The 23054-nt window shown below is 64.9% G+C and overlaps 2 protein-coding genes across 6 annotated transcripts in view; one reads left to right on the forward strand and one right to left on the reverse strand.

The window, feature by feature from the left end:
• Window positions 1-20903, forward strand: part of APBA2 (amyloid beta precursor protein binding family A member 2) — an 85105-nt gene extending 64202 nt beyond the window's left edge. For 3 of the 5 annotated variants that reach the window (XM_036012941.1, XM_036012939.1, XM_036012940.1), the window contains 8 exons: window positions 80-115; window positions 2446-2532; window positions 3949-4134; window positions 6724-6903; window positions 7504-7716; window positions 8473-8592; window positions 9768-9908; window positions 10079-10298. In XM_036012941.1, coding sequence (XP_035868834.1) covers window positions 80-115; window positions 2446-2532; window positions 3949-4134; window positions 6724-6903; window positions 7504-7716; window positions 8473-8592; window positions 9768-9908; window positions 10079-10150 — 1035 coding nt within the window. In that variant the 3' untranslated portion in view covers window positions 10151-10298. Of the gene's footprint in view, window positions 1-79; window positions 116-2445; window positions 2533-3948; window positions 4135-6723; window positions 6904-7503; window positions 7717-8472; window positions 8593-9767; window positions 9909-10078; window positions 10299-20887 lie in introns of those variants that run through there. The other 2 variants (XM_028502247.2, XM_028502248.2) reach the window with 2 other exon arrangements.
• Window positions 13452-23054, reverse strand: part of FAM189A1 (family with sequence similarity 189 member A1) — a 187699-nt gene continuing 178096 nt past the window's right edge. The window contains exons 6-11 of the mRNA XM_036012942.1: window positions 22551-22711; window positions 21609-21744; window positions 18459-18534; window positions 16498-16716; window positions 15041-15100; window positions 13452-14159 (exon numbers count right to left, since the gene is read on the reverse strand). Coding sequence (XP_035868835.1) covers window positions 13852-14159; window positions 15041-15100; window positions 16498-16716; window positions 18459-18534; window positions 21609-21744; window positions 22551-22711 — 960 coding nt within the window. The 3' untranslated portion in view covers window positions 13452-13851. The remainder of the gene's footprint in view (window positions 14160-15040; window positions 15101-16497; window positions 16717-18458; window positions 18535-21608; window positions 21745-22550; window positions 22712-23054) is intronic.

The raw sequence follows: 23054 nt of genomic DNA on the forward strand, positions 1-23054 counted from the left end.
TGGACCCCAGAGCTGCCGCCCCCTCCCCCTCCTGGCACCCACGTGTTTGTCTTTGTTTTCTCTCTTGCACGCTGCTCAGAGGATGCAGAAAGCTGCTAAAATCAAGAAGAAAGCGGTGTGTAGGCCTGCGGGCCTTCCTGTGTTTCTGTGGCTTGTGCTGGGCGGGGGCGGGGGCGGGGCGGGCTCCCTCGGAAGCAGGTACCGTGTCGAAGGGCGTTCCCTCCACCCTTGTGGGTAAACGCTAGACTTTCGAGTGAAACCACACTTTTTCTTTTAAACCCTCCGCTGACGGAAGAATGCAATCACGGCCCCTTTGTCTTTCTCATCTTCCTTTGAGGCTCCGAGTGCCGGAATGTGCTGGAACGTGGTTAATGTGGCGATGTTACTGTTTTGCATAGGCGTTTTTAAGTGTGGCATTTGCCTGGGCCTCCTGCAGAGAGTTAATTAAATTGTTCCGATATTTAAAGACTCATTAAGTTTAATTTACTAAATCTGGTGGATGAGAGGTTCAGTTCTCCCAGGAGACGCCGTCTCCAGTGAAAATCTCCGGAGCCCGGACAGACTTTCAGAAAGCTGGCCGACCTTCCCTCCCGCTTTTGCAAGCCTGGTCATGCGGTCAAGGCCGGGCGCCTTCTCACTGCCCCCCACGCACACCCGCCCCCTGTACTGGAAGTAGCAAGTGCCCTGTGGGAGAAGGCTCCCAGCTCCGGCTTCTGGCTTGAACAGCAAGCCAAGATGTCTGGGGGGGTGGCCAGAGGACCCTATCCAGGGCTCCCTTTGCTCTGCGGGGACATTTCTGTCCCAGTGCGGCAGGTCTGGGTGCAGGCAGACCAGGCTCCGAACAGCCTCAGCTGCAAGGCCGGCCCATCTCCCCCGTGAAGGGCTGGCTGTCCCTCTTCCAGGCAGGGAGGTGCTCTAGTTCATTGCCAAGGACCCCTTTTCTGATCTGCCCACAGCTGGCCAAGCAAATGACCACGGGAGGTGCTCCCTGAGCCCAGGGCCCCCAGCAGAGTGCCCACCCCCCAGGCGCACTGGTGACTCTTGGGTCACGGTCCCCACCCACAGACATGCCCACCCCATTGTCTGGACCCCTCTGTAGGATCCGCTCTGTCCCGGCAGGGCGTGTGACCGTGACCTGGCCCGGTCCCTGTCGTCAGGCAGGGCTTAGCTTCCCACAGTTGCTCCCCAGTTTGAGTGCAGGTCACGTTTCCCCCGGAACCGTCAGGACAACGGAAAACCAGAGTCCCCCTGCCCCTTCTCCCCTTCCGTCCTGACCTGCTTTTCACCAAGAAGGATCTGGGTTACAATGGCATGAGATAACCTTTAAAAGCATCTGGATGCGGAGCGTAACCCAGTCTGTAAGACCAGGGAGAAAGGAACCCTCCGCAGTCCCTGGTTTCCACGGGCATGTTGTGGATGCTCTCGTCTTTAGAGCCGTGTAAGAGCAGTGCCACCCCGTGGCGAGCCCAACGGCCCGGAAGACTTTCCCCCCCGAACACAGCGGAAACGCGGATCTGTCACGGTGGCAGGGGGCTGCAGCCTGCCACCCGCCAGACTTGAGGAATTGCTGGGAGGGGCCTTTCTGAGTCCAGATTTGCCAGCGAGAAATTAAGTCGCAGCTTCTCGCTCTCTGGAAGCGGGAGATGCAGCACTGCGGGCCCCCGGGTGACCACAAAGAACGGTTCCCCCCCATCGCAAACCAAAGGCGCTCGAGTGGCATCAGCGCCCTGAGGTAGTAATCAGGGTCCCCCAGATGTGCCGACCAGTGAGGGGCTGTCGGGCTTGGGCGGGGCCCGAGTCTTCCCCAGGCTGCTGGGACTTTTCCTGTGCTGGTACGGACGGCCACATGGTGAGCGTACTCCAGGAGGTGACAGAGCGGGGTCCCTTGTGTGACAGCGTCTTCCGGCCTGTTCCGAGTCCCTAGGAGGGCCACATGCAGCCCGGGTGGGGGGCTGGCTTCCCTGAGGGTGTTCGGAAGGCGGGGACCAAGCCGGCTCTCGGGGCGTGGGCATGACTGGCTGCTTCCATTGGCAGGAAATGCTGACGTTGGAATGCAACTTCTTTGAAAACGTCTCCCCCATATCCCGGGGATACGCAGAATCCCAGATCCGGGGCTCGGAGCCCGGGGGTGCAGAGCATGCCTCTGCTGAATCTGTCCGGTTTCGGGGGGCGGAGAGACTGCCCTCTGGCCGCTATAGCGCAGGCCCTGGGCACCGGGTCCCCCTCCTGCTTGGCTCCCACCCGCCGTCCCTCCTCCCTCCTCCTCCGGCTCCCCGCCTCCCGAGCTCTCTCTCGGTGGAGTGCACGCCGAGGCGCTCGCACCGGCTCCCCGAGGGCTGCCCCACACCGCGTGTCCCCATAGGGGTGCTCGGCAGTGCCGGCCCTGTCGGGCTGTGTTCAAGCTGGGGCTCCTGGTCCGTGACCATGTCCACTGTCCGTCCTTAGAACTCTGAGGGGGACGCGCAGACCCTGACCGAGGTGGACCTCTTCATCTCCACCCAGCGGATCAAGGTGTTGAATGCGGACACACAGGTGAGTGTGTGGAGGCCGCTGTCGGGATGTGTGCAGTGGCCTCCCGACGCCCCACGTGGGCGCTAGGGCCGGGTCCGGCTGCGGGGTGGGGTGCGTGCGGGGGGGCTGGGGTGGAGGCCGGCCGGGCAGTCGAGTGCTGTGGCCCAGCTGCCCCTTGGAAGTGTCGGGCCACCTCTGGGCGAGGGCCACTGCCAGCCGCGAGCATGTCCAGGGGAGTTGCTGCAGGAAGGTGGTTTGACAGCTTCGCGGCACCGGCCCAGGGGCCGGGGAGGGGACAGGGGTCAGGGCAGAGCAGGGGCTGGCGGCCACCTTGGTAGGAGCCATGTTGTTCCACTGTTGTGTTGGTGGGTGGCCCTGCTGGCGGGTGGCCCTGCTGGTAGGTGGGCAGCGTCCTCCTGTGAGGACAGTGGCCTGCCATTGGCCTGAGCTGGGTGGGTCCTGGAGAAGAAGCGCATTCCCGACACCCGGAGATGGATTCGGGCACCTCTCGTGGTGGCCAGGGATCGTGAGGTGCGGAAGAGCCTCCCCCCGCCCGACTGTCTGGTTCTGGTGTCCTGTCCTGAAATGTGGGCCCTGTGGCCACAACGCCCCCCCCCCTCCCCCCATAGCCTTGGCCAGAGAACAACCCCGCACCGTGGAGACAGACGCGGAGCAGTGCTCGCTGCAAAGACGGGTCCTCGAGGCGGGAAGGGGCCTGGGGGCTGCAGAAACACCGGCTGCCTTTTGTGGGCTGGGGACAAAGGCGTGACAGACTGAGTGATTAGTTTCCCAGCGCCGAGGCCGGGCGGCCGCCTGGTCGGTGGGGGGCGGGGTGAGGTGTTGGAGGACAAAAGCCATTGGCTGACGCCCCCCCCCACCCGGAAGGACTGAGTGGGAGTCCAGTGCCATGGTGTCCCCTGGCCGTGCCCAGGCAGCCTGGGCGCACTTGAAGGACGTGCCCATGCGCAGCACCGGCCTTGAGGCGTCCCCTCCACTCGCCGGCGGTCCGGGCCAGGCACACGCCTTGCGGGGAGGGGACCCTCTCCCACAACCACAGGTGGCCTCTGCTTGGGTGGGGACCGGCTTCTCTGTGGGGCAGGCACCCCTGCTCCTGACGACGGGCCCCTGCCCAGCACCCTGCTCCAGGGGCGTCCCCTCGGGAGCTGTGAACTAAGGCCGCGGTCCTCAGCCTGGGGCGGCTCATCCACCCAGGGGGTCTCGCAAGGGCTGGAGGTCTCTGTGGGTGTCATATCGTGAGGAGGTGGTGGTGCCCCTGACTTCTCGGGGGCAGAGGCTGGGGATGCTGCTCAGCCGCCACAGTGCGCGGGGCAGAGGTTCACATCCAGAGTGGTCCGGCCGCCCCTCACCTCCCCGGCAGCCGGGTGGGAGCCCCCTAGCGGCGCGCTCCCTGACGCGGACCCCGCCCCCACCCGGCAGGAAACCATGATGGACCACGCCCTGCGCACCATCTCCTACATCGCGGACATCGGCAACATCGTGGTGCTGATGGCCCGGCGCCGCATGCCGCGCTCGGCCTCGCAGGACTGCATCGAGACCACGCCCGGCGCGCAGGAGGGGAAGAAGCAGTACAAGATGGTGTGCCACGTGTTCGAGTCCGAGGACGTGAGTCGCTGCACCGGCGCGGTGGGCGGGGCGGGGGCGCCCTGCCCACACAGGGGACCCACAGGGCTCCGGGACCGGGGAGTCTCTGGAGGCGTGGCCAGCGGGGTGGCGGTTTTCTAGCTCTGAGTTGGCGGAGGGCGGGAGCACGGCTTTACGTCGCGTCCTGACGCCAGTTCGTCGGGCGCTGGGTCTGGGCTGGACCGCGGTCAGACGTGCGGGACAGCCACGGGCAGAGACACCCCCACACGCCTCTTCCCTCCTAACGCGGCGCAGCCGCAGCTCACTTTGCTGCTGTTGGGACACGGGACGTGATGTTGGCACCTGCCCGGCCACCATGTCTAGCTCTGCTTTTGCTCCAGGTCACTTTGCGTCCTGGCGCAAGGAAAAGCTATTCCGAAGTTTAAAAGGCTGTAGACTCGCTTAGGGACCAGAAGGCCTTGCACGCCTGGAATGGGGGCGGGGGGGAGGGGGTCTTTCTGGGCCTGGAGGCGGCACAGGGACAGAGAGGGTGCTATAGCCGGTCCCTGCGCTGGCCCCGCAGGCGGACCCGCCTGAGGACCCCGGGAGGCCACTGCGGTTCAGATCGCTCTCCCTCCTCTGCGGACACGCGGGAAGGGCGTTCTTGCTCGCGCCCGGACTGGAGTTGGCACTGCGGGGGAGGTGTGTGTGAGGGCAGGGCGGGCACAGGCTGTCACCAGTCTGCTTGCTGGGACACTGACGTCACCAGAATCGCTCTGAGGCTGCGTCCTGTGTACAGAAGTTTAAACACAGACCCCTGGTTCGCCCACCCATCCCCTCCCCCACATGCGGGTGTCGGACACTGGACTGCGCTTTGCTGTGGCTCTGGGCTGGGGGGCAGCATAGAGACCTGGCCGGGAGGGGCTGCGGGATGCCCCCACGCCAAGGGTGCGAGCCGGGTACACTGCTGCTGCTGTGGGTCAGCTTGGGGGGGACAAGGCTGAGAACTGGGGGGGTGTGCGTCCTTGTTCCTGAAGGAGCGAGAGAATGCCCCCATTGGGGTGTGAGGGGCGAGAATGTGGGACCCAGCTGGCCTGAAACCTGTGACAGCAGATGGGACACTTGGGGGAAATGGGGGACAGCATTGAGGGCCCTGGCAGGGCTCTTCCAGCCTCAGTTTCCCCTCCAGGCCAGGGGAGGGGAAGGGCGCAGGTGACCTCCCTGCAGGAGGCCACCTCTCGGGCTGTGCAAGGTCCCCACCTGCTGGGGCCAGGCTCCGGGCTCTGGCTGGGAGCTGGGGGCAGGGGAGCCCCTGGGTGGCAGGGTTCTGTGTGTCCCACCCCGGTCCCGGGGAGGGAGCCGATGGCATGTGCAGCCATGCTCGGGCTCCTGGGCTGCCCCCCCCCCTCCCCGGGGGCCCTGGTGTGGTGGCTTCGCTGTCTGCAGGAGCCTCCTGGGGTGGGGCTGGCTGTGCCGGCAGGACCCAAGGCAGGGTCCGAGGACAGTGGGAGCCGTACTCCCACCCACCTGGGGCACAGGGGCGGCACTCCCAGACTGCCCTTCACAGCCGGGACACCTCAGTCGGTGTAGACGGGCCCATGGCCCAGATTGCCGCCAGCCCTGTGACCCCAGGGAGGCAGGGCTGGTCCTGGCCTCCGGGTCCCTGCTCCGCCCTCCCCAAGGCCCTGTTCTCAGTGTCTGTAGGGACTTGGCGGTTCTCAGATGCATGCAGGCTGTGGTCCCCGGGTGCTGGCCCTATCAGGGCAGCGACGTCAAAATGCTGGTCTGGGGAGGGAGCCGGGCGAGTCCCCCCCATGTTCGGGGTCCGCTCAGGGAGGCAGGGCCATCCACCACAGGGCCTGTGCAGGGCCCGAGCACCTGCCACGCCGTGTGGGGTCCCATCCCGAGTTGTCACCGGTGTTTGGGCCCTGCTCCCCCGGGGTTTGCTAGGGGTGCCCATGCAGGGGCCCCCTTGGTGGCACTGGGGAGGTGGGTGCAGGTAGACTGGAGTTGCTGGGTGAGAGGCGGCCCCACTGGGGGCCAAGAGGCCACCGAGAGTCCCCTGCTGTCACAGGCTTCACAGCCGTGCGGGCCCTCAGCTTGCGCCTCCCGCCGGCCTCTGCACGCCTGCGGCGACGGTCGGTGTTGGACACGAGGCAGCGTCCACACCTGTGGTCCCGCTGACGCAGAGCGACTTGCCCGTGGGGCCCCCACTGGCCTCAGCCTCGCGGGAGGACGGACCGGCGGTCGGGCAGCTGCCCGTGTGCAGGCTCCCGGAGAACCCAGGTCCCATGTACTTCCAGAGGAGAGGGGTGCAGAGCAGGGACAGGGCGGTCGAGAGGGAAGCGGCACCACACTGATGTCCGGCACATGACGTATCATCTCTGCAGGCTTTATTCGACTCTGTGCTTTGTCCAGGAGCCTCTGGGGCTCAGAGCAGCTCCGGGGGGCCCTGGCAGGTGCAGGCCTTGGATGGTCCCCCCGGGAAGCGGTGTTGGTGGGAAGGTGGCTTTCCCCCACAGAGGGTCCTGGCTCGTCTCCTGGGGGCTGCGCAGGCTCACGTGTGCACCGTGCACCCCGGGCCGCGGGGCCCGGCTCCATGCCTGCCGCTGAGGGTGCCCCCGCCCGCAGGCCCAGCTGATCGCCCAGTCCATCGGCCAGGCCTTCAGCGTGGCCTACCAGGAGTTCCTGCGGGCCAACGGCATCAACCCCGAGGACCTGAGCCAGAAGGAGTACAGCGACATCATCAGCACCCAGGAGATGTACAACGACGACCTCGTGCACTTCTCCAACTCCGAGAACTGCAAGGAGGTGAGCCGGGCCCGGGTGCGGCAGAAGCTGGGGCGCGAGCAGGCCGCGGTGGCAGGAACCCCCCCCAGCCCCCCATCTCCGCTGCAGGCTGAGCTGCTGCCCGACCTGCCTCGCCTCTCGCTCCTGCCTGGGGAGGGAGCACTTGTGTGTGAAATGAGGTGTTGCTGCAACAATCAAGCTGATTACGATCAGCCTTAATGACCTTGAAAATGCGCCTGCCAGCGCTGGCTGTGCACCCGGGGGAGGTTTCTGAGCAGCACGGGAGGCAGCTCGCAGCGGAGAACGGGGTGCTCTGCTGGTAGTGGGGGCCCCCGGGGGGTCTGCTGAGGCGGAGGAGCTCAAGCCCTGGGGTGGGGGTGCGCATGCGCCCCGGCGCTGTGGGATGGGTGGGTGGGGGGTGACCCTGCTGAATGCGTGAAAGGGGCCCGGCTTCTCGTCGGGTGGCCTGGGCGGCTCCAAGAATGTGACTCTGGGAGCCGAGGGGAGGGAGGACATCCCCGGATGCTTGCAGGCCGGGTCTGTGGACACGCCCTCGTGGGTCTGGGGCCCGTGTGGGGCGGGCAGCAGTCTGTGCCTGGCTCACCCGCCGCCTCCTCACAGCTGCAGCTGGAGAAGCTCAAGGGTGAGATCCTGGGCGTGGTGGTGGTGGAGTCCGGCTGGGGCTCCATCCTGCCCACCGTCATCCTGGCCAACATGATGAACGGCGGCCCGGCCGCCCGCTCCGGGAAGCTGAGCATCGGCGACCAGATCATGTCCATCAACGGCACCAGCCTGGTGGGGCTGCCCCTGGCCACCTGCCAGGGCATCATCAAGGTAGGCCCCTGCGCCCCGCCCTCCACTACGCAGGTCGGAGAAGGCCCTGGGATGCCCAGACCTGGGGGGCATGTTCAATCTGCTCGGGACTTTCCTGGGAGCTCTGGGTCCCCATGTGGGTCCGGGAGGTAGGCTCTCAGCGAGAGGGTCACACTGAGGGTCTGACCTGTGAGCCTGCAGCTGTAGACCCCGTGGAAGGTCAGTGGAGGGGGCACAGGCTGGTGGCCCCGGGGCTTTGGCACCTGGTCACTCAGTCTCACGGAGCCTGGGCAGGGGGTGGGTGGACAGGGGGCCCCGGAGGGCTGAGCATGGTGGGCTCCCCCGTGGTCCCCACCCCACTGCAGCCTTGGTGCCAGAGCCTGGCCCCGTGAGCTGGCCCATGGGTAGTCTTATGGACAGTGGTGCTAGAGGCTCAGGTGGCCGAGGTTCCAGGGCACTTGGTCACCACTCCTCCAGGGGTCACGCTCGGCCTGCAGAGCAAGCAGAAGCTGCAGCCTGGGGGAGCCGTGGCACCTGACCCCTCCCCCGACCCCAGGCTGCAGCTGACCACGTCTCAGTATGGACACCAGGTGTTCACTGAGCCACGTGACCCTGTCCCCACCCCACAGCCAGCACTGGGCCATCACTGGGGGACTTGGTGGATGGGGGTGCTGCCCCAGGGGACCCCGGTGCTGGGGCAGGTTGTGCGTGGTGTCACAGGCCTCGGCCAGCTCTGTCCCCTGAGCTCACCTGGAGCTCCTGTCCCTACGCTCACAGGGTCTGAAAAACCAGACGCAGGTGAAGCTCAACATCGTCAGCTGCCCACCGGTCACCACGGTCCTCATCAAGCGGCCAGACCTCAAGTACCAGCTGGGCTTCAGCGTGCAGAATGGAATTGTGAGTCCGCGCTCTGGCCTCGGCCGCCTCCACGCTGGGGTCTGGTGCAGGGCGGCAGGCTCCCCCTCGGTCGCCACAGCAGGACACACACGGCCAGTGGTGGCATCAGGCGTCCATGCACTCATTCGTGTGCCGTCGCGCCCGACTGTTCAGACCCGAACTTGAGGCTCCGTGCCGGGCGCTGAGGGGCTGGAGGGCTTCCCGGAGGAGGTCGCCTGGGACTTGATCCGAAATCCTTTGGACCTGCCCCCAAATCCGAGCCTGCTGCTCAGGCCAGGGCACTATAGTCTGGAGTTCCCAGTTTCACTGCCCTGCGCTGGGCCAGGGTTCCGGGAGGCCCCCGAGGGTAGGGACACAGAGATGGAGCTGGGAGAGGCGCAGGGCGAGGGCTGCAGGCCCGTCTGTCCCTCTCGGTCAGCACGCACTGGCTGATGTGACAGGCGGCCCCCATTTCCACACGCCTCTGGCCATGGTGGGCCCCACTGTGTTTCCTGGAGGCCAGCGTGGCTAGGCCCCAGGCTCCTCTGCCGGGGACGTAGGTCCAGTCAGGGAGTGACATCGTCTGTCACCGTTGCACGGGGAGGTGAAGTCACCTGTCTCGAGGCTCCCGGCAGCAAGGGACAGGGCCAGGACTGGCCCTGGGGACAACGCCCGCCGGCTGTCATCAGACACTCGTGCGCCGGTCAGGGTGTCAGCAGGCAGGCAGGCGCGGGTGCACTGGCTTTGGGGACAGCACTGGGGCCTCCCCGGCCAGCCAGTCTCTCCTCCCGCTGAGCCCACAGGGACCACGGACCACGCTGCGCCACACAGCCAGGCTCCCCCGAGTCCCTGGGAGAGGCTGCTGACGTCTGAGTTAGTCTGGCTCACGTGCCTTTTCCACTTCTGGCTCCACTGCACGCAGCCCACGAGGCATGCATTCGAGGACAGGCCCTGGGGGGCCCAGCTCTCGCCGCTTCTCTCTCCCCATAGCACCACCCAGGCGGGAGGGCGTCCCCAGCCAGTAGATAATACCTTCGTTCTGAGAGGGGCGCCCTATATCATTAGGGCCCTGTGGCCCCGCCACACAGTCCCGCCCCCCAACTCCAGCTGGGGAGCGGGGGTGACGGGAGGTGGCTGTGATGGGTGGCGGGAGTCTCCGAGGGGACGGCGAGCTGACCTGACAGTCTACTTCTTAGATCTGCAGCCTCATGCGGGGAGGCATCGCCGAGCGAGGGGGCGTCCGTGTCGGCCACCGCATCATCGAGATCAACGGGCAGAGTGTGGTGGCCACGGCCCACGAGAAGATCGTGCAGGCGCTGTCCAACTCGGTCGGCGAGGTGAGGCTCTGGGCCCCTCAGTCCAAGGGGTCACCTCGGTGCGGACCACGGTGGGTGCTCCTTCCCTCTCGCGGGAACCCCTCAGGGAGGGGCTGGCACACCCGCAGGCGGTGGGACCGGGGGAGGTGGCAGGGAGGCAGGGATCACAGCGCGCCTCTCGTTGCCGGCAGATCCACATGAAGACCATGCCCGCCGCCATGTTCCGGCTCCTCACGGGCCAGGAGACCCCGCTGTACATCTAGGTCCCACGGAGCAGGGGCCGGACCTGCCCCCGCAGCCCACCTGAGGCGGCTGGCTCCCCGAGGGGCGCCCTCGCCCCCCCTTTTCCTGACACGAGGGGCGCGTCTGTCCGAGGAGCGTCGCAGGAGCCCGTCTCCACGGAGCAGCCCAGGATCTCGCCAAGTTCCGCCCCTTTTCTCCTCGCGGCTGACCAGGTGTGTGGGTCCCTCTGTGGCGTGGCGTGTCTGTGCTCCCCGGAGCTGGGCCGGGGGTGCCCCACGGCCCCTGGAAGGGCTGCTGGTGCCGCTGCCACGCCCGCGGGAGCGAGGGCGCAGTGACTGAGGTTCCGGGCTGCGACCGTGTGGAACTTGGAGGAAGGAGCCGCTCCTGGGTCACACAGGGTGACAGCCACGGTACTGCATCGCTGTCGCTCCTGAGATACCACTGCAGGGTCCACTTGGCATTCCGACAGGCCGCTCTTCGGACTTGAGGGTCTCCGGGTGGCCCTCACCCACCTGCCCTCTGGCCCCTCCTGGGCACGCCCCACCTCCAGGGACATGGGGGCGGCCCTCTACCCACACACACACTCTCGCGTCACCCCCAAACACACAGCCCTCCGCCACTCCCGGGCGCCAGTATTGGAGCGCGTGCAGGTCGCCGCCGCCAGCCTAGCACGGCCCCACAGGGCAGTGCACGCGGACACCACGCTGCCCGGGTCTCCGCCCTGGCCCCGGCCTGGGAGATACACTGTGACTAAGAAGCCTTACCACCCTGAAGCGCTAGGACCCCCGTGTCCCAGGACGACCCGTGTGTTGCATGCAGCCGCCCTCGGGAGACTCGCTCACGTCACTAATAAACGCGAACTCACGACGAGGAGCCGTCTGCCTGGCTGGTGTGTCCACAGACAGGGAGGGGGCGCTCCCGGCGGCAGGCTGGTCCTGGTGACGGGGCCCAGACCGGCCCACCAGTGTCCCGGGAGAGAGACAGGCTGCCGACCAGCTGCACTCGGGGTGCCCCGGGTGAAATGGACCCCCCCGAGTGCTGCGTGTGTGTGTGTGTGGGTGCGTGGAACAGTCGGACCACCGTCACCGGCGGTCTCCCTACCTGCAGGTCTGGGCAGCCTCTGAGCGCCAGGGGCATCTATGGCTCTTGCATAGCTTATCTCGGTCCGGGGTCACCTGGCGAGGGGCAGGGCTGAGTGTGAGCTGGGGGCCTCGGGTGCCTGCAGGCAGCCGCACTCCCTGCTGTGGTGCCCCCCCCAGGAGGTGGGGGTCCCACGCAACCACACACGCTAGACAGTCCACGTTTGAGAGCTGGGAGGCAGGCGTGCAGGGGCAGCTGCACGCCTGCCCTCCCCGCCCCGGGGCCCGGCTCCCCTGCAGGGCCCACGGGCACTGAGCCGCCGTGTCTGCCCCACTGAGACCTCAGAGACACGGGGGCCGGAGAGAGTTTTTATTAAAACACCAACCATTGTGAAAACACCTTGAGGTACATTAAATAAATACAACCTTCCAGTGTACCGATGGGCCTCCTGGGGCTTGGAAACCATTGCCTGTAAATTGTGCCTCGACAGCAGCATCTCTGAAGCGATACGGCAGGGGAGGGGCAGACGTTCGTTTGAAAGGAGCGTTCCGTGACTCGGTTTCTCCCAGGCAGGGAACCCACACCGCAGTGGCCAGCAGTAGTGGGGGGACCTGAGGCCCTGGTGGAGGGGGTGTCCCCGCCCCCAGTCGGCCACACTGAGGGGCCCAGAGTGCCCCTGCCAGAGCGTCTGCCCGTCCCCAGGCCAGGGTCATGGGAGGGGGCGGCGAGAGCACCCAGGCTTATGTAGACAGGGGTCCCTGTGGGTGGGGGTCAGCCATTCCTTGGCTCTGGCTCCCAGTGCCTCTGAGCAGAGCAGGGCCGAGGGTTCCAGAGCCGGTGAGTGGGGTCCTGGCCCGTTCTCGGGGGCTCTGACTGCACCCCTCTTCCCAGGACCTTTCCCAGAAGTCTGGGCCCTGGGGCCATGAGGGATCCTGGCTGGGGGAGCCCAGCTGTGTCAGCGCAAACCCAGACCTGAGTGGAGGGCTGTGGGCGGGGCCCCCAGAGGGGCTGGGAGCGTGGGCTTTGGGCCAGACACCTGCTTTGCCTTTAAGGGGCAGTGGGGGCGGAGGGCAGAGGAGGAGGGAGAAGCAGCAAATGACAGCACCAGGCCAATCTCCCAGGGGTCCCCTCACCCAGGTGCTCAGTAGGGACACGTGTGCTGGGGCGCGCCCGAGAGGTGGGGGTAAGGGTGGGAGGGGTCAGGGCTGGCCGCCGAGCACACAGCCCCCGGGGGCCCGGTCCAGGAACCCTGGGACACCGGAGGCACTGGACAGGGCCTCCCCCAAGGCCAGGGCGTCGGCCGCTGCCGGCAGACCTCAGGGGACGCCCCTTGGAAACGTCACCAAGTAACTCTGCAGCCGAGGGACTGGCTTTGGGGGACTTGAAAAGCCCTCCACTGAGGAAAATTAGAGAACAGACTCCCCGTGTCATACTCTCAGTAAAGTGTCCCGTGTTGTATCTGAATAAAGTGCTCTGAAGTTTACCTCCGGGCCACCTGTCTGGTTGTCGTCAGAAGGCGGGACCCACGGCTCCGGCTCTCCTGCCCCTGGGCGGTGGCGACAGGTCAGTCCGAGCGCCCACCGCTGAGGGCGTAGCGGCGTCCTTCCTGCCTCCTTGGTCCCTGGCGCCACGGGGGGCTCGGCGTCCCCTCCTCAGCTTCCGAGGACACAGACACGGACACCAAGCACAGCGGGCGCCGGCCAGCCCTCCTCCTGCCAGGGCTTGTCGCCTTGTCCTTCCAAGGGGCCACTGGCTGCAGCAGAGGTCCAGGTGCTGGTGGCGGCTGTTGTGGGTGGCGCAGCTGCAGGTGTGCCCCTGGCTGCAGAAAGTGCTCCAGGGCCACCGCTGGGCAGTGGCTGCCACTAGTGCTGCCGAAGTGCCCAAGTTCAAGGTGCCCGAGCTGCCGGCCAGGGGAGGCTGGGCCTGCCTGCTCCCGCAGACCCAACCTGGTAGGTGTGTGCGCATGAAGACACGGCCGGGCCCCCAGAGACCCACTTTCTAAGGAGACGCACAGGTCAGGGAGACGAGGCCTCGTCCCCCGGACGCCAAGAAAACCCGGAAAGCGGGCTTCTCACCAGGGCTCTCGATTCTGAATTCAGTGATGTGCATCCGCTCTGTAGCACTTGAGCCAGTTAGTGCAGAGGGCGCCAGAGAGGGAGGCACCCCCCAAGGGTCTCCACAAAACCCTCACCACACCCGTCTGCTGCCCGGCCACAACAGGCCCTCCGTACGCTGGTGGGCAGTGCATGGGCCCAGCGCAGACATAAAGCTGAGGACCCAGGGAGAACAGCGCACGGGAACACAGCCTTGTCACTGGATGTCACCACCGTCCCCTTAACACCACGGCAAATGGGGGTCGGGGGTGAAGGGAGTCTGGGTTCCATGGCCCTGGGTTTGAAAACAGTGTCCCCATTCCGTGACTGTCACCTGCCACCAGGTTCTTGTGCAAAGTGCCGCCTGCTTGACAACCATAGAGTCCACGAGGGACAGGAGAGGGTCCTCCTGCTCTGCGTCACCTCCAGGAAGACAACTGAGAGCGGGAGCAGCAGCCCCCGAGCCACCCCGAGGCCCCCGGCCTCTCCCCACACGCGCACTGGTTTCCAGCAAGGCCGGTCTGCTGCCCGCCTCTCCGAGGCCCCGTCTAGACTGGTGACCGCTTCACACCCGGTCCAGAGCAGCCACGTGGACGGTGGCAGTCCTCGGACGTGACCGCCGCGTGCCGCGTCTCCGGGGGGAGGACGTGGCTGGCGTGTTCCAAAAACTTAGCCACCACTGAGACCCTGGTGTCTGCATGGGCTGTGCCATCCGCCGAGCATGGCCGCTCTTTGGAGACCACCCGTGAGGCCTCCGGCACCACGTGCTGCTGGCTTTTCCAGGCATCTGGCTCCAGGGGAGGCGCAGGCCGGTGCTGACGGGCATAGGCAGGCGCGACAGAGCGAGACCGGGAAACTAAAAGCCAAGGGAAAAGATAAAAACCTGAAAACGGCCCAAACCTAAACAGCACACAAGGCAACCATTCAATAAAGTCTAAAAAGCTGATGCAAGCATGCTGGGATTTTGGGTCCTGGGTTGGTGACAGGGACGTCCGTGCTTCCTGTGTCCCCTCTGTCCCCCCTGGGGCCTGGCCCCTCTCAGTGCTGAGCTAAGATGGCATTGAACTAGGGGGCTGCAGCTTCCTGGAGCTGGACAGATGGGAGAAGGGCCATGCAGGGTGGGGTCCCCCTCCTGACCCCTCTCTGCTAGAATCTTCGAGCTCACGGGGGGCGGGGGTCCCTCTCGACCTTCCTGGCTCTGTGCCCTTCGCCCTTGTTGGTCTGATGGGGTCTGTAGACAAGTCTGCCCGCGCACAGCGGGCAGATCCGAGGGCCCCTCCCAGCGCCCACCAGGCCAAGGGCCCACGGACGAGCGCTGGTCTCCGCTTTCCCAGGGGCAGCCAGTGGCGGGCAGGCGGCGGCCCACTCGCCAAAACCAGATCAAAGCCCGACTCGCCCCGTTTCTGGTCGCACGAGAGAAGCGCTTGCTGGGTGGGCTGTGCATTTCTGGGTGGCAGCCAGCCAGCCCGACCGCTGGGCATGACACACTGACACCCCGCATGTGGGGGCCAACCGCCCTCAGGGCAGAGCTTCACAAGCACACACGGCAGAACGTGTGGCCGCATGCGTGTGACGTCACAGCCTCTGGTGCGTCCCGCGCGGACAGGGGACGGGGCTAGTGGGGCCCTGCTTCTGGTCAACGCTGTGAGGAGCTGGATAACTACGCGTCCCCCCCAATATCCCTGCCGCCCCGATTCGCAGCAGCCATCACGCTGTTTTAGAAAAGAAGCGTCTCACCGGTCCCCAGAGCAGCCGGAGACGGTCCTGCGTCAGGGTCCTGGCTGCGGCAGGCATCGTCTTCGACACAGAGCACGCGGCGCACGCCCAGAAGGGAAGAGGGAATTCCGGGTCACGCCACACTCAGCCTCCCGAGGCCGAGATGTGCACTTGCGACGCCAGCCCAGCAGAGGGCGCCCCGCCACGGGGCAGGCAGCGCGGCTGAGACGGGCTTGGCCGGCCCACTCGGGGCACGGCGCAGCAGGCCGGGGCCACAAAGCAGCCAGGACCTGTCATGGGACACCACTCGAGTCTGGGGGCCTCCCGGGGCCTCGGGGGACACAAGCCTTTGCCGTGCGGAACACTAACCATCCCACTGGCAACAGTGTGGGGTGGTGGACGCAGAGGTGGCGCTGAGACAACCTGTCACCATATCACCTCTTCTCACCATCCCTGACACGTCCTGGTTTGAGGACATGAATGTCACCAAGAGGGGTAGACCAAAGAGCCGTCAGGGCCACAGAGCAGGGCTCCACGTGCGTGGGGCCTTCCCGCCTCTCCGGGAGTGAACCTGGTCTCCAGTCTGCTCGGGGGGGCGGGGCCTGGACCAGAGCGCCAGAGGGGCGGGGCTTCTCTGTGGGAGCTGCGAAGCTGGGGAGTTGAAGGGGGCGGGTCCTGGCAGACAGGACTGCCGGCCTGGGGAGCCCGCAGGGGCAACAGCAAGCGTGTCCAGACCGTGACTAACTTCCGCGGGCTCCCGACCCCTTTCAGGAACACGATTTACCGGGGTCCTACGCCATCCAGGGTTCAGGGGGGCAAGACAGCCCCTCAGGTGAGGCTGGTCCAGCACCCACAGGACCTCCCCTGGGGTCATTTACTTCCACGTTGTGACAAAGTCCCAAGACCAAGTCCCATGGCAAAGGCCACCAATCACAGCAAACACACGGCCATTTTCTCCACCCACAGCAGCCACCCAGGACCAGGTGTGGGCTCTCCAACCTCAGGTGCGCAAGAACCCCCCACCCCTGCACCGCATAGCCCTGGCGTGGTGCAAAATACGAATTCCTGGGACTTGGAGCACAGGGACTTCGGGGCCACGCCCTACAGCCCCACAGGGACACTGCACACTCCATGGTTCCAACCCCAGCTAGGCTGATGGCCACGCATAGCCTGGCCCCCTGCCCTTTCTGGGCCCCAGGTGGGTGTGCCCCTGGAGGCTCATGTTGGGGCCTGGCTCCCCCACCCCGTGGGCCCATCACCCCCAACTTCCCACCTCCCTTCCAGGGACAGAGCAGCTGGGGCCCCAGCAGACTGCCCACCTGCCTTGGGGACCGAGAACATCAGACCGTGGTCTCAGTGTGGCCCCTGGGCAGAGCCCCCAGGGCCAGGCCTCAACTCTTGGGGGTCATTGAGGCCTGAAGCATCCAGGGCAGAGCCAGACGCATGCTAGGGACACGGGTGGGCGGTGTCAGCCATACCTGCTGCCCGGGACGAGCATGAGGTGGGGTCGCTGGTGGAGCGGGTCACGCGACTAGCACCCAGACGTGCCCGTGCACCCCGGTCAGGGCCTTCGGGGCATGCAAGGCTGGGGTGGGGGGCTGGTGGCGGGGCACCCGCAGGGCCATCAGGGGACAGGTGGCTTGGGTCTGGTGCGGTGACACCCTCGGATACTGGGAGGCTCGTGCTGTTGGCAGTCGCTGAAAGACAAGGGACACCAAATCGGCACTGGCCCGGGTGACCACAGTGCCACCCAGTGCGGGGATGGAGCCCCATGCCCCTCGGGGCAGAGGGTGAAGAACACGTGGAGCCCTCCTCGGGACACACCCGGTAACGGGGGTGGGGGGGACACTGAGCAGGGCAACAGGTGCCCCGTGGTACAGGAAGGTTGGGGGACCAGACCGTCCCCCAAGAGTCATTCCGGGAGGCGTGTGGGTGGGACTACACAGTCCACGGTGACTAGAAGTTACACCCCAGACACGGCCCTACCCAGGCAGCCCCTGGCAGCCCCCGAGTTCAGACGGCAGGGCAATAGGATGCTGGGCAAATAGGGCCGGTGCACAGAAAGGTGGGGGCGCCAGGGGTCCCAGCCAGGCCTGGTGGCCATGGAGCCTATGCCCTAAGCCCCCCACGGGGGTGCAGCCTTGGTCAGCAGGTGGGGCCGGCTGCCCACCTGCCTGCCTGCCCGCCCACCCCGGGGATGCCTGCCTGGTGCTCCAAGCTGAAGGGCCGGCGGCCTCAGCAGGCTGGGAATGTGGCAGCACCGCAGACCCCCTAGAGACCCTGCAAGCGGACCTGGCTGGCAGGGCTCGGACAGGCCCGCAGGGAATTCGGATGCTGCTGACTGTGGGAGCACCGCTGTCCGCCTGTGACGATGCATGGGCCAGGTCTCACCCCCCACTCTCCGGGGCAGCACCCGGGGAAGGCGAGGACAGACCCTGAGTCTGTTTGAACAAGATCCCCAGCAAACCTGCTCACCCGTTAGGGCCCAAGCAGGTGTCCCCAATCCCGTTCTCTCTGCCCCACCCACTGTCCGCCCTGGCCCCTCGCAGCAGATGCTGCGGACAGAACAGGGAAGGGAACGGCCATGTGGAAACTTAGAAAGGTGACCCAGAGGTCTGATACATGTGCGCAGACAAAAATTCTTCAGGATGGTCAGTCCCCTCCTAAAACACCGCACGAACAGGAGGAGGAGATCTACAGACACAGATGCACCACCTCGGGTGGAGAGAGCCTTTGTAAGCGCCAGAAACTACACAGGAAAAGCGTAATGACTTCAACGAGGACAAAGACGGGGACCTGGGTACGGCCAGCGCATCCTGGGGGCCAGGCACGTGCACACTGGGCATGTTCGGAAAAGTGTTACTCTCGCACAAACTCTCACATCTCTGTTTAATGAATAATTTTTTTAAAAAAATATATCAAGAAGAAACTGCAGGAGTAAAAAATGGACCAAAAACTGACATATGAAAAGTGCTCAAACTTTAAGTAGAGTGTATGTCTGTATACGTGCACCCAGGTTAAAAACCAAAGTTTGCCCTGGCTGGGTGGCTCAATGGGTTGCAGCGCCATCCCATGCACCAGAAGGTTGTGGGTTTGGTCCCTGGTCAGGGTGTGTATGGGAAGCAACCGGTCAATGTTTCTGTCTGTCTTTCTCTACCCCCCCCCCCCCGCCCCGATTTCTCTCTTTAAAAATAATAAACATATCCTTGGGTGAGGTTTAAAAACAATTTTTTTAAAAATTCAACTGGGAACATTCTGAGACCTCGCTGGCCACGTTTCACCAGTGGGAACTCGGGGGTTCACGTGGCTCACAGAAAGGCGGCAGCGACCTCCGTGCTCGAGAGAGTCAGACCCGGACCTAGCGGAGCAGCGGGAGGAGGAGGCGTCCTGTGAAGAAGACTGTCAACTTACTACTCCCAACGCTGACGGGCATGCTTACCTCGGGCGCTGCAGCCTCCCATGGTGCCTGGGTGCCGGGGGCTGGTCTCGGCGCCCTGCTGGTCGGTGCTCGGGAGCTGGGGGAAGAGGCAGAGGCGATGAGCGGTGAGCGGGAGTGGGCCTCAGAGCTCAGCTCCCGGGGAAATGCTGAGAGACGGGCACTGAGCTCTCCCCTCCTCCCCTAAAGGCGCGGAGTGTGCGGCTGAGGATGCGCCTTCTCCAAACCTTGTTCAACCAGTGCACGCCCGTTCCAGGGCCCTGTGCACCCTCAGCCCCTCGCCTTCCAAGTAAGGGCGTTGTTTGGGGGCCGCACAGCGTCTTCCAGAGTGACCACAGGCAGGAGGTGGGACAATCCCCGTCCTCAGTCATAACCCTCTCCTCTCAACCACTGTCCCCTCTGGCTCCCGCTCCTGGAAGCAGGTGGCCGCAAGAGAGGAGGCACAGTGATGGCCTCGTCACACTCGGGGCCACCATGGTCGGGACCCAACGTGGGTACCTCACAGTCTTGGCCCCATTGGGTGTCCAAGTCACCCAGCACTCGCGTGGGCTGCCTGCTCCCTGGGTCTCTGCCCCAAGGCCCCCCCTCCCTCGCTGAGCTGCGGCTCTGTGTCCAAGTTCAAAGGGTGGCGGGGAGTGGTTTCTGGGTTAAACGTAGCCCCTTGGCAGCCAGTCAAGGTGCTCTGGCAGCTCCCTCCTCCAGTGAGTGGGCCCCTTAAGCCCAGAGAGGCTGCAGGAACACGAGGGGCCTGTCCTCGCCTCTGCTCAAAAAAAAAAAAAAAGCTCAATCCCCATGCTATTCTGGGCCCAGTCTGGGGACACTCGTGCAGGCCGTGAGTTCTGGGGGATGGCCGGGGAAGGCCGGTGGCCAGCGGTGCCTGCTGCCTCCTCTCCCGCCGCTTCCAGGGGCCCGCTCACCGGCACTGGCACCGGCACCGGCCCCGGCCCGGGGTCTGTCTCCACCTCTCCTTTGGCTCCCAGGGTACCGCCGTCCGAGGCAGGCGTGACCATGTCCCCCAGCGCCCGAGGGGGAGAACCGCCTAAAATGATCCCAATCCCACAGGTAACACTGCACGAGCACTGGTCTCCCTTTTTACCGGAACCGCTCCGTGCCAATAGTGGATTCGTGCCAAGAGCCAATTCTGGAAATCTCTGCCAACAGTGCCCTGCAAATCCCCCCAGAAGAGAACAGCGCCCTGAGCTCTGTTTCCCTTCCATGGACGCTCCCACAGCTCACCTCCTTTTGACTTTATTGATTGATCAATTGATTTTTGCAGGGGAGGGTAGTGACTTCAACAACCGCTACCCCAGAGAAAGCTCCTGGTAATAAAGCGACAGGAAGAGAACAAGAGGAATGCCCAGCGGGCCGGGCCGGGAGGACACGGGCTGTGTTTCAGGTTTGGCGAGCAGGCCCCTGGCTCCCGGCCCAGGGTGGTTTTGGGAGGAGACCGCCCGGCTCCCGGGGGCGCGTCCCAGCAGCTCCGGCAAGGAGGGTGAGAGCGAGGGTTTCGTTTGAACTTGGCCTTCCCCGATGTCCAAAGCCACGGAGTCACGCAAAAGCCGGGGGAGAAACAGCTATTTGGTTCATCCAGCATTTTTGATGAAATATAAAGGCAGGGGACGTGGTGGAGAAAAAAATACCCACTTCTGTGGCCCAGAATTTAAGCTGAAACTTCAGTTTTGCAACAGAAGCTCAGGATGGAGCTCTGGCAGGAGGGGGGTGACGGGCTGTTGAGGAGAGAGGCCCCCCTGCTTTCCCAGACGGCACTATCTCGATCAGTTACTGTGACTAAAACGTCCACTGGGCCCTGGCTGGGTGGCTCAGTGGGCTGCAGCGTCGTCCGTGCACCAAAAGGTTTCAGGTTCAATCCCCGGTCAGGGCGGGTTCAGGAGGCAACTGAGCGATGTTTTCTCTGTCAGATTAATATTTCTCTCTCTCTCCCTTCTGCTCTGAAGTCAATAAATACATGCTCATGTGGGGGTTTGAAAAAAACAAAAGCCGACTGGCACTGAGATAAGTGAGCCAAGCTCTCCTCCCCGCTTCTCTCAGGAAGCTACCTGGCCGTGACCCCCTGCACGGACGTTCTGCCCACAGGGCGGGACCCCTCTTGTAGACGCAGACATCGCTGAGGCTTCCGGAGGCGCAGTCCCTACAGCGGGCGTGTAAGCCCTTCCACACCCTGGGCGGGGGGGGGGGGGGGGGGGGGGGGGGGCGGGCAGCACCTCCCCGGGGGTGGCTGGGCAAAGGGCGAGCACTGCCACCCATCCCCTGGGTCCTGGATCTCAAAGGGCAGCGACAGGGGTGACGAGGGAGGCTCTGGGCTGGGTCTGCGGCCAGCACCACTCCCTGGAGGTGACCCCCTGGAGGTGACCCGGGAGGGGACGGGGGGTCAGAAGCGCTCCCCGGCTGCTGGGAAGCCCGAAGGCGTGCATGCCTGGGCCCCGGGGACCTCGCTGGCGGCCGCCGGGTTGCTGCCGTCTGCCTGGTGTCCGGCCCGACCTGGCCCCGCTCTCAGTGTCTCCTCGGCCCCCCACACACGCCTCTGTGCAGCCTGACCGCTGTGCTCGCCGCCCTTGAGGCCGCCCGGAGGGCCACCTGCACGGCCCTGACTGCCCTGTCCTGTGCTGGCTGCCATGGGACGCTCCCAGGCGTCCGCGTTTCTCTGCCCTGGCCGGCGCCCTTGATATTCAGCAATGACCGTGACGATGATGAGCGTGCCAGAGGCAGGCAAGTGACATTGGTGACTCGGAGCCCACGATGTACTGCGTCCCAAACACCTTGCTCCCTCCCTGCTTCACAGATGAGGCTCCGCCCACTTACCCCCCCCCCCCCCCCCCCCCCGCGGGCTGGGCACACCAGGCCAAGGGCAGGGCCACGGATCCCTTTCCACCAGGTGACCATGATGACATGGAGCCAGGCCAGTCCAGAGTCCCCTGGGTGCCCGTGGCCTGAGCCCCACGGTTGGAACCTGTGCCAGCAACGTCTGGGCAGTACCCCCAAACACGGGCTGGCGTGAACCCCGGACCCGCCTGCAGGGGGCCACGGAGAAGAGGCACAAATATCGGGGCGGGTCCCCAGGCTGCTGGAACCTCTGCAGGTTCCGCTGTGCAGGCCGTGGCCTCCTGGGCGCAGGGAGCCGGCGGGTCCTCTCACCTGGCTGGCTGGGGCCGGGCCCACCACGGCCTCATAGGGCGGTGGGAGCTCCGCGGGGTAGAGCAGGCCCGGGCTGTGGATGGCCATGTCGTACAAGGCGCTGAACGGAGAGGGGGCGAAGTCCAGGTGCAGGCCCCTGTGGAGGCGGAGGCGAAGGGTGGTCAGTCTGGGGGAAGGGGTGCAGGCGCCCTGCACAGCGCCTCTCTCGCAGCCGTCAGCACAAGGCTGGCTCCTCAGCCCCCTCCTCACACCCCCACCGAGTTTGGGAAAGAAAAGCCCAGTTCACTGGACAGCGTTAGCTTTTGTTTTCTGGAAAGACGGCACCGTGTTTGGTCAACCCGATGGCCCCATCCATTCAAATGAAAATGACCCTGCAGCTGATTCTATCTTTCATTAAAATTTGCACGTTACGGTCATTCAGTAGCGGTTGTGGGTTTCTTTCCTAAGAGAACAGCGGAGCCGCTGCTTGCTGGCTGGCTGGGTTTCTGTTTCGTGAGTCTGCAAAGACGCCGACAGAAACTTCTATCTGAGCCGAGGGTCCCTTCCCGGGCCCTGCTCTGTTCTCCAGGCAAATGCGCTTTCGTGGCCCTGGCCGGTGTGGCTCGGTTGGTTGGAGCATCGTCCCACAAACTGAAAGGTCGTGGGTTCGATTCCCAGTCAGGGCGCGTGCCTGGGTTGTGGGTTTGATCCCTGGTCTGGGGGTGTACCAGAGGCAACCGATTGATACTTCCCACTCACACCCATGTTTCTCTCTCACTTCCTCTCTAATCAGTAAGCATGTCCTCAGGTGAGGATGAGAAAAAAAAAAAAACATGCTTTCGTAGCTTGCTTTCCTGTTCTCCACTGAAAATGGCAAGACCTTTGCCACTTCTCTCTCCCCCAAAGGGTATTTCCTGGCCCCCCTCACGTGGCGCAGGCATGTGGCAAGGCGGACAGACGCACCTGTGGGCCTCGGCCGTGGGTGTGCAGGTGTACTCGGGAGGGTAGTAGGGGGGCGGGGGCAGAGGCGGGATGAACTCCTCGAAGTCCAGGGTCTGGTGGAGGACAGTGCCGTGCGGGGTCGCGCAGGCCGGGCTGGTGGAGAGCGCCCTCTGCGGCAGGAACTGTGGGGGGGACAGAGAGAGTCAGTTACCGGGGACACCTCGTGCGGCTTGTGACTAACGGTGCTAATGGAGCATACGCTTTAATTTGGAACTTGCGTAATTTAAGCAGTCAGGCCCCGGTGGCTAAACACACATTTTAAAATGATGGCTCCGTGGGGAAGGCCTCGGCATCGGAGCCTCTGTGTGCTTCGCTTCCCACGCTGGGATGCAGGAGCCTCTTGTCTGAGGGGAAGCACAGCCCCGGGGGGGCCTGGATTCCACTCCCACCGCTGAATCTGACACTGTCAGAGCCCGTGGGCCGAAGGTGTCTCGTGTCCACGGTTTAAGACAGGACTGCCGCCCT

The sequence above is a fragment of the Phyllostomus discolor genome, chromosome 12 (assembly GCF_004126475.2).
Source record: "Phyllostomus discolor isolate MPI-MPIP mPhyDis1 chromosome 12, mPhyDis1.pri.v3, whole genome shotgun sequence".
Lineage (NCBI taxonomy): Eukaryota > Metazoa > Chordata > Mammalia > Chiroptera > Phyllostomidae > Phyllostomus > Phyllostomus discolor.